At 36.9% G+C, this 13,420-nt stretch overlaps 1 protein-coding gene across 12 annotated transcripts in view; it reads right to left on the reverse strand.

Moving 5' to 3' along the window:
• Positions 1-13,420, reverse strand: part of FHOD3 (formin homology 2 domain containing 3) — a 490,767-nt gene that overhangs the window by 208,673 nt on the left and 268,674 nt on the right. For all 12 annotated transcript variants that reach the window (XM_082415972.1, XM_082415969.1, XM_082415967.1 and 9 more), the window contains one exon: positions 1,669-1,763. In XM_082415972.1, the coding sequence (XP_082272098.1) occupies positions 1,669-1,763 (95 nt within the window). The remainder of the gene's footprint in view (positions 1-1,668; positions 1,764-13,420) is intronic.

The raw sequence follows: 13,420 nt of genomic DNA on the forward strand, positions 1-13,420 counted from the left end.
TTAGGGAAGGCTCCCAGCAGAAGGACAGAAAAATCAGAAAACACTGAAACAGGATATGAGATATACATCTTCCCTCAGCCTGGCTAAATCAGCCTATTAGGCCCAGCATTCCACTCAGCTTGTAAGGTCACCTACAGCAGTTTGTAAATAGAGCCATATCCATTTTCCATAGAAAACAGAGCCAAATTTTTAACAAGAAGAACAGATTTTCAGTCTCCTAAGAGAAACCATGGCGGTTTCTATTATAAAACGGGACTGAGGGGATTCTATCATCAATAATATTGGGAAAAGGAAAATTGAGAGGAAGATGTAAGGGCAACCAAGGACCTGGGGACCCAGTGGGTATTGCACACCAAAGCCATCCAGAGGGGAAAGGCCCTTCCACACACACAAGGGCACCATCACCAAGTCTGGAAGGAAGATACCACCTCAACTAGACCTATTCTTGTCATAAAGTCAAATCAAGGCTGAGTGCTCCTGAAATACAGCAGGGTCCTTAGGAAGCAGGTACTTTGAGAAGCAAGGTCAAGGGATGTGACTCATTGCTTAGAGCATGGCGCTGGTGCCTGCCAGCCTTGGCAGGCTCGCCCAACTCGGGGTGGCAGTGAACATAGGGATGGGGAAGCCTGGGATGACCACAGGTTCTGCAGGGACCCCTGGGAAGCTATGTTGATTCTGTGACCTAAGTCAGGCTGACATTCCCCACCCAGGCCCTCGATGCCCTCCCTGCCTGACCCCGTTGCCTCCTCTAGTCACCGTGGTCTCTGCCATGGTGCCTCACCCCACAAGCTGACCATACTTCAGCCTGGGTTCAGTAGCATCTGCTCAGGACAGGATCCCTTCTTACTTCCTCCAAATCCACCCCGCCCCGCCCCCAGCCAGGTACCTCCCGGTCCCACCTGAATCCAGAGAAGACCACACCAGAGCTTCACTCAGCTTCCAGCGCCCCTTGGGTACCAGGGTGGATCTTCCTCCTTTAGGCAGCACCCCCAGAGTGTGGGCACTCACAGCCAAGGCACGGCCAGCCAGACGTGGGCCAAGATCCGGGGGGGAAATTAGATAGGTTCTCATAACCAAGCACTATTTCCTCAACTACAAAATGGGGATAGCATTATTTACCTTAGAGTGGTCTTATGTGGATTAAAGGCGATAATGCTTGAAAAGCACCTACTATGGTGCCTGGTGCCTAGGTAAATTGTTAATAAATGTTGGTCACTTTTATAATTGATGGCAGAGTTGAAAGGCAATCTCAAATTCATTCATCTATATATAGGAATATGCATATACATATGTATAACTTGTAAGTATGTACTTAAGTAACTGAAAGTATTAAACATGAAATACAGCAGGTAGTGTTAATACTCTATCCATGGCATAATGTTTTAATTAAACATTAAAAACCAGAGGTGCCAAAAGCATTTGATTAATGCTTAAAAGGAAAAAATAAAAATACGTTAAAAATTCATAAGCTCTTTGCAATTTGAGTGAGTTTTTTTTTTTTTTTTTTTAATCTATAAAACAGTAGTCCTTATTTGTACTGTGACAGGGCAGGAACAAAGCTGAATAGGACTTCTTTCTGCAAAACCATCTCAGAGAGGGTAACAGGGTAAAAAGATAGGCGTATAATATGCAAACTGAATAAAATGTTCAATCATAAACTTCTCTTACCTTTGACCCAATGAGCGTGTACAGCCACTGAATGGTTTCATTGTGGTTTATTACTCCATTCATCCCATCCACATACAACATAATCTGGCCCAAAGCTACAGAGGAGAAGAGAAAAAGAAGCAAGGAGACGTTATGGTTTATATGTAAATATAATCTCCAATGATCATAATGTCAAGTGAGATTTTCACACTTTAAGTACACTGTATGTTAAGAACCAAATCTGCAGAGAATCCCTGAGCTCTGAAATTAGCGCAATCTCATTGCAGAAAGTGTTGATCACTCCAGAAGAAATAAGGGTTATCCTGGAGTCTGGAAGATGCAATTAAGGCACCAAATCCAGTGATTGTTGTTTCTCTGTGCCTTGATGTATAAATGCATGTTTTTACGTTTCTATATCTGTATGTAGTCCCAGACGAGGCAGAGATATCCATGAGATGGTGTCTGGGTCGTGGCCTCCCGCTGGGGCCAAGAGGGTGTGTGAAGTTCCTAAAGACAACTTGTCTGGTGCCCCAGCCTATGGTCAGGCAGGTCCCAGACGCTATAGAACCATTTTGAGCCAATACAATTTGAACCCTTAAGATAAGGGATAAATATGTATTTAAATATTATTTGTAATCCTTTTAAAGACTTTCAGGTTTTAAAATGTCAGAAATCATGAAAAAAGAGGGTGGGGGTGGGGAGGGGGAATGGGGAGATTAGTGTTTAATGGGGACAGAGTTTCAGCTTAGGAAGATGAAAAATTCTGGAGATGGATGATGGTGAGAGTTGAACAACAATGTGAATGTACTTAGTGCCACTGAGTACATTTAAATATGGTTAAAATAGTATGTTTTATATTATGTGACTTTTACTGCAATAAAAAAAATTTTTTTTAAAAGAAATCATAAAAAAAATTGTTGATACCAAGTCCTAAATTCTTAGTTAAGAAAAATATAGTCACCACAGATTGTCATTATTCACCAAAAAAACCCAAAACAAAACAAAACAAAAAAAACAAGCCACATTATTACTTTTTTAAAAAACAAATATTAACTCTATTTTTTCAGTTCCCTTGGTATCAAAATAATTTGGATTCTAGAATATGAATAAACAGAAGTTACATACTCTAAGTAAATAGGCTTCCTTGAATCAGGTCTGACCTCCTAAATCTTACTGCAGCCATAATTAATTGGCATGGCATTGGCATTTTTAGGTAACACTTTTTTTTCTGGTAATATTAGGATATCTTATTTTAGAAAACTGACAACAAGAGGTGTAAAGTGAAAATAATTCATAATCTCATAATTTAAAGAATTATTCTTAACATGCTGATATGTTTTCTTACATTCTTTCTTTTATGCTTTACACACACACATACACACAACTTTATACATAGGTTGTAGGAACAGTCCAGATAAAATGGTGATGATTGAAAAGAGCAAAGCACAAAATAGTGAGTGTACACTAATTCCAAGCATACAAATATATGTTATGTTAGAAAACTCATTATTATACTATCCAACAAAAGATCAAATAACAAAACCACATAATCATTCTGAGAAAAAGTATGCTCCTAAATATGTAAAAACTCAAAATTTTTTTGTATTTATTTTATTTATTTTTTAACATCTTTATTGAGTATAATTGCTTTACAATGATGTGTTAGTTTCTACTGTATAACAAAGTGAATCAGCTATACATAAACATATGTCCCCATATCTCCTCTCTCTTGCATCTCCCTCCCACCCTCCCCATCCCACTCCTCTAGGTGGACACAAAGCACAGAGCCAACCTCCCTGTGCTATGTGGCTGCTTCCCACTAGCTATCTATTTTACATTTGGTAGTGTATATATGTCCATGCCACTCTCTCACTTCGTCCCAGCTTACCCTTCCCCCTCCCCATGGCCTCAAGTCCATTCTCGATATGACTGCATCTTTATTCCTGTCCTGCCCTTAGGTTCTTCAGAACCTTTTTTTTTTTTAGATTCCATATATATGTGTTAGCATACGGTATTTGTTTTTCTCTTTCTGACTTACTTCACTCTGTATGACAGTCTCTAGGTCCATCCACCTCACTACAAATAACTCAATTTCGTTTCTTTTTATGGCTGAGTAATATTCCATTGTATATATGTGCCACATCTTCTTTATCCATTCATGTTTCGATGGACATTTAGGTTGCTTCCATGGCCTGGCTATTGTAAATAGTGCTGCAATGAACATTAGGGTACATGTATCTTTTTGAACTATGGTTTTCTCAGGGTATATGCCCAGCAGTGGGATTGCTGGGTCGTATGGTAGTTCTATTTTTAAGGAACCTCCATACTGTTCTCCATAGCGGCTGTATCAATTTACATTCCCACCAATAGTGCAAGAGGGTTCCCTTTTCTCCACACCCTCTCCAGCACGTATTGTTTGTAGATTTTTTGATGATGGCCATTCTGACTGGTGTGAGGTGATACCTCATTACAGTTTTGATTTGCATTTCTCTAATGATTAGTGATGTTGAGCATCCTCTCATTTGTTTGTTGGCAATCTGCATATCTTCTTTGAAGAATTGTCTGTTTAGATCTTCTGCCAATTTTTGGATTGGGTTGCTTTTTTGATATTGAGCTGTATGAGCTGCCTGTATATTTTGGAGATTAATCCTTTGTCAGTTGCTTCATTTGTAAATATTTTCTCCCATTCAGAGGGCTGTCTTTTCGTCTTGTTTATGGTTTCCTTTGCTGTGCAAAGCTTTTAAGTTTCAATAGGTCCCATTTGTTTATTTTTGTTTTTACTTCCATTTCTCTAGCAGGTGGGTCAAAAAGGATCTTGCTGTGATTTATGTCATAGAGTATCCTGCCTATGTTTTCCTCTAAGACTTTTATAGTGTCTGGCCTTACATTTAGGTCTTTAATCTATTTTGAGTTTATTTTTGTGTATGGTGTTAGGGAGTTTTCTAATTTCATTCTTTACATGTAGCTGTCCAGTTTTCCCAGCATCACTTATTGAAGAGGCTGTCTTTTCTCCACTGTATATTCTTGCATCCTTTATCAAAGATAAGGTGACCATATGTGCGTGGGTTTATCTCTGGGCTTTCTATCCTGTTCCATTGATCTATATTTCTGTTTTTGTGCCAGTACCATACTGTCTTGATTACTGTAGCTTTGTAGTATAGTCTGAAGTCAGGGAGCCTGATACCTCCAGCTCCATTTTTCTTTCTCAAGATTGCTTTGGCTGTTTGGGTTCTTTTGCGTTTCCATACTATTTGTGAAATTTTTTGTTCTAGTTCTGTGAAAAATGCCATTAGTAGTTTGATAGGGATTGCATTGAATCTGTAGATTGCTTTGGGTAGTACAGTCATTTTCACAATGTTGATTCTTCCAATCCAGGAACATGGTATATCTCTCCATCTGTTTGTATCATCTTTAATTTCTTTTATCAGTGTCTTATAGTTTTCTGCATACAGGTCTTTTGTTTCCTTAGGTAGGTTTATTCCTAGGTATTTTATTCTTTTTGTTGCAATGGTAAATGGGAGTGTTTCCTTAATTTCTCTTTCAGATTTTTCATCATTAGTGTATAGGAATGCAAGAGATTTCTGTGCATTAATTTTATTTCCTGCTACTTTACCAGATTCATTGATTAGCTCTAGTAGTTTTCTGGTAGCATCTTTGGGATTCTCTACTTATAGTATCGTGTCATCTGCAAACAGTGACAGTTTTACTTCTTCTTTTCTGATTTGGATTCCTTTTATTTCTTTTTCTTCTCTGATTACTGTGGCTACAACTTCCAAAACTATGTTGAATAATAGTGGTGAGATTGGGCAACCTTGTCTTGTTCCTGATCTTAGTGGAAATGGTTTCAGTTTTTCACCATTGAAAACGATGTTGGCTGTGGGTTTGTCATATATGGCCTTGACTATGTTGGGGTAAGTTCCCTCTATGCCTACTTTCTGGAGAGTTTTTATCATAAATGGGTGTTGAATTTTGTCGAAAGCTTTTTCTGCATCTATTGAGATGATCATATGGTTCTTCTCCTTCAATTTGTTAATATGGTTTATCACATTGATTGATTTGTGTATACTGAAGAATCCTTGCATTCCTGGGATAAAGCCCACTTGATCATGGTGTATGATCCTTTTAATGTGCTGTTGGATTCTATTTGCTAGTATTTTGTTGACGATTTTTGCATCTATGTTAATCAGTGATATTGGTCTGTAGTTTCATTTTTTTGTGACATCTTTGTCTGGTTTTGGGATCAGGGTGATGGTGGCCTTGTAGAATGAGTTTGGGAGTGTTCCTCCCTCTGCTATATTTTGGAAGTAAAAACACAAAATTTTAAACAATTAATTGAGCATATCCTTGACACAATAAACTGTACCTTTTTGAAAATAACAGTTTCATATTCTATTTAGTGGTGAAACACTGGAGATACTCCTATTAAAATCAGAAATAATTTTAAAATGATGCCCATTAATCCCATGATTATTTAATACCATGCTACAGAGTTTCAAGGAAATTTAACAAGACATGAAAAATAATTAAAGGTATGATGTTTAGAAATGAATACATAATACTGTCATTATTTGCAAGAAATATTATAGACCCAATAAAAAACTCATCTACAGAATTTATAATGAAGAGATCACAATTGTAACCACTTTCTCATCTTAATGAGAAATAAGTATGTAACATACAAAGAAAATCAAAGTTTGATATAAAAATATAATACTAGATAAATGATATGACAGCAAATATGATAAAGGCTTAAATGATTTATTGTATAAACAATTCATACAAGTTGATAAGAAAATACTAAATGCCAATAGAAAAAAAGTAAAAGCATTTCATAAGAGAGATGACAAGCTGGTTTACAGTAACAAAGTTGTTCATTCTTACTATAATAAAAATGCAAATTAAAACAATAATGAGGTAGAATTTTCACTTAAATCATGAAAGATATTTTTTAAAGAAATCATTAGGTTATCAATTGCTGGAGTGGTTAAACAAGTAACTTCATACATTCCTGGTGGTGGGGCAAGTTGGTACAAGTCCTATAATAAGGCTATTTAGTGCTATAATTGTTTTAAAAATAGTTACCATTTAGTGTCTACCATGTCCCAAGGTCTGAGGGTGGGACTTTATACGTGTTATTAATACAACAGCCCTGCTGTGAGGCAGGTATTATAACTCCCATCTGACAGAGGAAAAAACTGAAGCTCTGAAAAGTAAAGGAATGTGCCCCCAAATCCCATCACTACCAAGTGGCGGAGTCGACCTCCAGCTGGGGCAGGCGGGCTCCTCCATGTCTGTACTCAGAGCCTGGAAGTCCTCTCTAAGCTCTTCCCAAGCCAGTGTGATTTCAGGAATCTATCCTAAGGAAATAACCCTAAGTTAAAGGGGGAAAAAAAGGATGAAGCAAAGGCACTCACTGGAGTGTCATCTATAACATCAAAATATCAACTAAAATCTAAATATAGATCAGATCTAGAACTCAGCATACACAGCAATTTATCAAAGCTATGTCCTAACCTATGAACTGTTTCTGATAAAATAATTAAAAAGTAGAAACTTATAATGATTATGTAATTCAATAAAACACTAAAATCTCAAGCATAGAAGGAAAGGAAAACTCATGATATATTAAGCACTATGATCGGATATATGTTCTTTGGATGTATTTTTTTCTACTTTTCCCTGATTTTCATTATGAGCATCTATTAATTTTATAATTGGAAAGTAAACAAATATACAAAAAGGAACCAAATAAGACTGTATAATGTAAAGTGTTAGGTGCTTTTCTTGGTTTTTAGAATTTTTTTACTAGCCCATCCCTCTTGGCATACCCCTCCCTCCTTCAGAAAGATACAGCCCCCACTTCATGAAAGAGTTCTGAGAATTCAGCACATTCTGCCCATTTTTTCCTTTCCCTTCTTCTTTCCTCCTCTCCCTTCCAAAACAAACTGGCAAATCTCTAGGGAAGAGGACTTTGTACCACAGTCCTTTTCCCGTTCAAGTTCCACTGTTGAGGAAGTAAATCCAAGGCAGATTTAGCATCTTCTAAATCAGCTTAATGGCACAGGGGAGTCAATGTAGACTGTTCAGCCTCTGGAAGGTACATTCCTTGGGAAGACCCTCCCCCCAAGGCTGAAAAGCCAGGAATGAATGTCTCCTCCCTAACTGCTCAGGGCCTCTGGTACTGCAGAAAGCCCAGCAAGCCAGGGCACCACTACAAAAAGGGAGTCAAAGTAAGAAATTCTATAAGTTTTCGCTCTATGATGTTTCCCTTCAAGGTTCTATTAACTGCCCACTTTGGAGGAAGAAAGTCACCAGAAAGTCCATGTCTAATGGAATTCAACTTTCTGATCATACTGATTTGTCATAATATTGTGACAATCAAAAGCTTTCAGGCTAGATCTTTTGCACCCTAGCCCTAAAGCTAAAGCACTCCATCCTGCAAAACCCACTGCAGACACAAGATGGCACTAAATAGATTTAAGTGGGTTAATGTCTCACTAAGCTTCCACAGCAAAATACCACCAATATAAATGAGGGCCTGTGAATAAAACTCACCCAGGAAAAAAAAAAAAAGAAAAGTAGATGGCCTAGGTCACAGGAACCACGAAAATTAGTGACTTCCATTTCTAAGAAGGATGAGGAGGATCAGAATGTCAGAACACAGTGGTGGGTAAAAATAGCACAGGTCTAAAAAGAGACCAGGGCCTTTGTTGTTATGCTGCTCATGGAATTTACTCGAGGCATTTTTATTAATTTTCTGTGCTTCAGTTCCCTCACCTCAAAAATAAGATAGTAAGACTGTAGTACCTACTTTTCACGGGTGTTGTAGGGATTGAGTTAGAGCAATGCCTGACTCAGAGTAGGTGCTCAACAAACATTAGTCATATCAAGTATGTCACTGAAGTCACATCAATTATCTACTGGACAGAAGCACGCAATGAAAGACTCTCCAAGACACACAGTGGGGGAGAGCCCTCTGCCCAACTCAGTCACAATTATTTTTTCCTAAAAATTTTTTGTTTTACTTTTTATATTTAGATATATGCTCCATTTTGAGATATTTTTTGTATAAATTGTGAGGTTTAGATTGATATTCTTTTTTTTTTTCACATAGATGTCCAATGGATCTAATATCGTTGTTTGAAGAGACTATCCTATCTTTATTTGCTTTTGCAAATTTGCCAAAAATCCATTGGCTATGTTTGCATGGGTCTATTTCTGGATTCTCTATTCTGTTCCACTGATCTATGCATCTATCCTTTTGCCAACACCACAGTATCTTGATTATTGTAGCTTCATAAGAAGTCTTAAAATCAGGTAGTATGACTCCTACAATTTCATTCTTCCTTTTAAAAATTGTTTTGGCTATTCTTGTCTTTTGGCCTTTTCATGTAAATTTTAGAAGCAGTTTGTCTAAATCTGCAAAAAATCTTTCAGGAAGTATTATGAGAAATGCATTAAATCTACAGATAAATTTTGGGAGAATGACATCTTTACTACATTCAGTCTTGTAACCCATGATCCTATTATGTCATCATTTAGATCTTCTCTATTTTCATGAGTGTTTTGTAGTTTTTAACTAAAGATTCTGTATATGGCTTTTTGCTAAATTTATAAGTATTTCATATTTTTGGAGCTACTGGAAATATTTTTAAAACTTCTCCATTCCCAAGTATTTATTATTAGTATATAGAAATAAAAATAATTTTTTTTTGTTTTGACTTTGTATTCTATAACTTTGTTAAACTTATTAATTCTAGGGGTTTAGGGGATTATGTTTTTGTAGATTCTCTGAGGTTTTCTGCATAGCCAATAATGTTGTCTGTGACCTAGAACAATTTTATTTCTTCCTTCCCAACCTATATTCCCCCCCTCCACCCACCCTTTATTCTTCTTTGCCTTATTGCACTGGTTAAGTATTTCAATAGGGGTGGTAGGAGTGGACAACTTTGCCTTTTCTCAGTATTAGGGGGAAAGCATGTAAGTCTTTCACCATTAACTATGATGTTAGTTATAGGTTTTTGCACATTGCCCTTTATCAAGGTGAAGACGATCCCCCCCAATGTCTAGTTTGTTAAGAAAATTTTTTTAATCATACATGGATGCTGAATTTTGTCAAATGCTTTTTCTATATCAATTGATATTATCAAGTGGTTTTTCTTCAGACTGATAATGTGGTGAGTTACACAAAGTGAATTTCAAATACTGAACCAGCCTTGCATTCCCTCTTGGCCATGGTGCATTATTCTTTTTATAGATTGCTGAATTTGATTTGTTGATATTTTGCTGAGGATTTTAGCATCTTTGTCCATGAGACATATTGGTCTGTAGTATCCTGTCTCTGTCTTGTTTCATATCATGGTAATGCTGGTCCTATAAAATGAGTTGGGAAGCATTCCCTCCTCTGATGTTTTCTGGAAAAGATTACGTAAAATTGGTTTTATTTTGTGTTTAAATGTTTGGCAGAATTACCAGGAAACCATCTGAGCCTGGAGATTCCTTTTTCAGAAGGTTGTTAACTACAAATCAAATTTCTTTAATAGTCATAGTTAATAACATTTATAGTAATAAGGCTAGTCAGGTTATCTATTTCATCTTGGGTGAATTTTGGTAGTCTGTGGTTTTTAAGGAACTTGCCCATTTCATCTAAGTATCAATTTTATATACCTAGAGTTGTTCATAGTATTCTTTTATTACTCATTTAATGTCTGTGGAGTCTGTCATGATAGCCCCTCTATCATTACAGGTGTTGGCAATTAGTGTCTCTTCTTTTTCTTTGTCATTGTTGCTTATTATCTTCCTTTTCAAAGAATGAGCTTTTGTTTCACTGATATCGACTCTGTTATTTCTCTGTTTTAAATTTCATTAGATTTTACCCTTATCTTTATCATTTCTTTCCTTCTACTTGATTGAGTTTGTTTTCCCTTTTTTATTCTAGTTTCTTAAGGCAGGTGTTTATATTATGGATTATTTTCTTTTTTTCTAATAGAAACGTGTAATACTATAAATTTCTCTCCATGCATTGCTTCAACTGCATCCCACAGATTTTTATTTGTTTTTCATTTTAATTTAGTTCAAAATATTTTCTAATTTCCATTTGAGAATTCCTCTACAACATATGGATTATTTAAAAGCATGTTGTTTAACTTCCAAGAATTTGGAGACATTCCTGTTACCCTTCTGTAATTGATTTATAGTTTAACTCCATTATGGCCAGGAAATATGTCATATGATTTCAATTCTTTTAAATTTGTTATTTTTATGACCCAGGATATTACCTATCTTGGTGAATGTTTTATATGTACTTGAAAAGAATATGTATTCTGCTATAGTTGGGTAGAGTACTCTAAAAATGTCAATTAGAACTAGTTGGTTGATGGTGCTGTTTAGTTCCACTATAGCTTTGCTGATTTTCAGTCTACCAGTTCTATTGGTTACTAAAAAAGGAATACTGAAGTCTTCAACTACAACAGAGGATTTTCCATTTCTTATTTCAATTCTCTCAGTTTTTGCTTCATGTATTTTGAAGCTCTGTAGGTTTTCCATTTCTGGATGAATCAACTCTTTTATCATTATAATGTCCTTCTTTATCCCTTGCTATTTTCTTTACTTTGGCCTCTACTTTCTCTAATGTTAATATGGCCTTCTTTTGATTAGTGTTTGTATGATATTTATTTCTGTATCCTTTTGCTTTTAAACTAACTATAGCATTATAATTAAGGTGGGTTTCTTATAGGCAGCATTTAGTTGGGTCTTGTTTTTTGTATCCATTCTGATAATCTCTGTCTTTTAATCATTGTGATCAGGCCAGTTACATTTAATATAATTATTGGTACATTTGAATTTAGGTCCATCATTTCCATTCTGCTACTGAGCCCATCTAGTAAGATTTTTATTTTGATTAATGTATTTTTCATTTCTAAATTTTTCATTTGGCTCTCCTTTATATCTTCTGTTTCTTTTCTGAGACTTTCTATCTTTCCATTCACTTCAATAGTGTTCATCCTTACTTCCTTTTTTTATCATAGCTGCTTTAAAGCAGTTGAAAAATTCAGTCAATGTCACCCTGGCACTGGGGTCTGCTTATTTGTCTTTTCCTATGCAAGTTGAAATTTTCCTAGTTTATTGTATGTCAACTAATTTTGGCTTATATCCTGGACATTTTGAAAATTATAAGACTCTGGATTTTGTTTAAATATTAGAGAAAATGTTGACATTTTTGTTTAAGCAGGCAATTTAACCTGTTCCCTTCAAGCCACAAGTTCTGACCTGCCTTTTATGGGCTGTGGTTCCAATACCAGTTCAATTTTCAAAGTCCTTTGCTGTGCCATTTGGATTGGCCCTGCATGTCTACCACCCAGTGGCTAGTCTGGAACCTGGGCAGTCGTCTACCTTGTTGTTCAGTTATCAGAGTCTTTGGTATACGGATTAGCATCAGATTCATGTGTGTAGTTTGTGGTGAGCCCAGGGGCTCATCAAAAACTTTGCAGGTCACTTTCCTGAGCTCCTCTTTTTCCATTATCTCCCTGATACTTACTTTTAGATTCCCTGGGGCTCCCTTTCTTAGTCTTTCAACCAGAGAGTTGTGCCATTATTTATCCTGCTCTGCCACTGACTTTTTGTGACTGTGTTCACATCTGGGGCCAAGCAGTGGGAAAAAAGAGAGGGAAAAATACAAATGGAATTCACCCCAACCCTCTTGTGACTACAACTCCTCTCAATCAAAGCAAACGTTTATGCCTCCTTCCCTCAGAGTTTTAGGTGCCTGCAGGCCCCTGCTGTTCTCACATTATTATCACAGCTGTTCTTACCATGGTATTACCTGGGGGCAGGGGTTCAAGATAACAGAGAAAAGACTAAAAAACACCGGGGGACTTTTGCACTCTTGAGTGTTTGGAGTCCCTTTTCCTCCTACTCAAGCCAGAAGTAGAAGGCCTCTTCTGGAACTCTCTCTGAATACATTGATAGCCACTTTTGGGTTTGGGGCTGATTTGAGTCCAGACCAGGAAATACTAGAAGAAAAATGTTAAAAGCACCATCACAATGCTATCTTCAAATTCTAGTCTTCTTCCCCAATCTGTCCACTACCGTTTACTCTTCAAAGTCCTCAAATAGTTGCTTTACGTATTTTTTTCCCAGGTTTACAGTCGCATTTAATAGGAGAGATAGTTCCAGTGTGCTTATGCCCTCTCAGGCAGAACTCCTCCCTCTCTGCTTTTAGAATAAGAACTCTAGCAGCAACATGGAAGGTGGCCTGGAGTGAAGTCCTGTGTCTGGGTCTGCTCAGAACTTTGCCTCAACAGTCTAACCACATGGTTTTTCAATCCTTTTTCTCTTCTTTCTCCTCTTCTCCCTTCCTCCCTCCTTTTTATTTTCCTTTCTTTTTTGAAGCTGGAAGTCTTTTAGTCCAAGGATCTTCTAAAAGGAACAATAACATACGCCACAGATAATTCCCAGATGCTTTGCTAGAAGCAGGACTGGTGGGTTTTAACTGCTTCCCCATTAACACTTGACACTCCTCACCCTGCCTACTGCAGTGAGTCCCAATGGGGCCTGTTAAAAGCATCCAATCACCCAGGCTACACACTGGAGCTCACTGCACACTGCATTTGCAAACACCACAAGTGGGTTAGGAAATCAATTTAGTGAGTCCAGACCGGCAATTTATTTTTTCAGGCAACAAAACAGAATAGAAAACAGAGTGCATTCCATTTTAGGTAAGGGCTGTTTCTATTTGTGTTCTATTTTATATAAATATGAAAACTTTTCCTAT

This window comes from Balaenoptera physalus, assembly GCF_965194825.1.
Source record: "Balaenoptera physalus genome assembly, chromosome: 12".
NCBI lineage: Eukaryota > Metazoa > Chordata > Mammalia > Artiodactyla > Balaenopteridae > Balaenoptera > Balaenoptera physalus.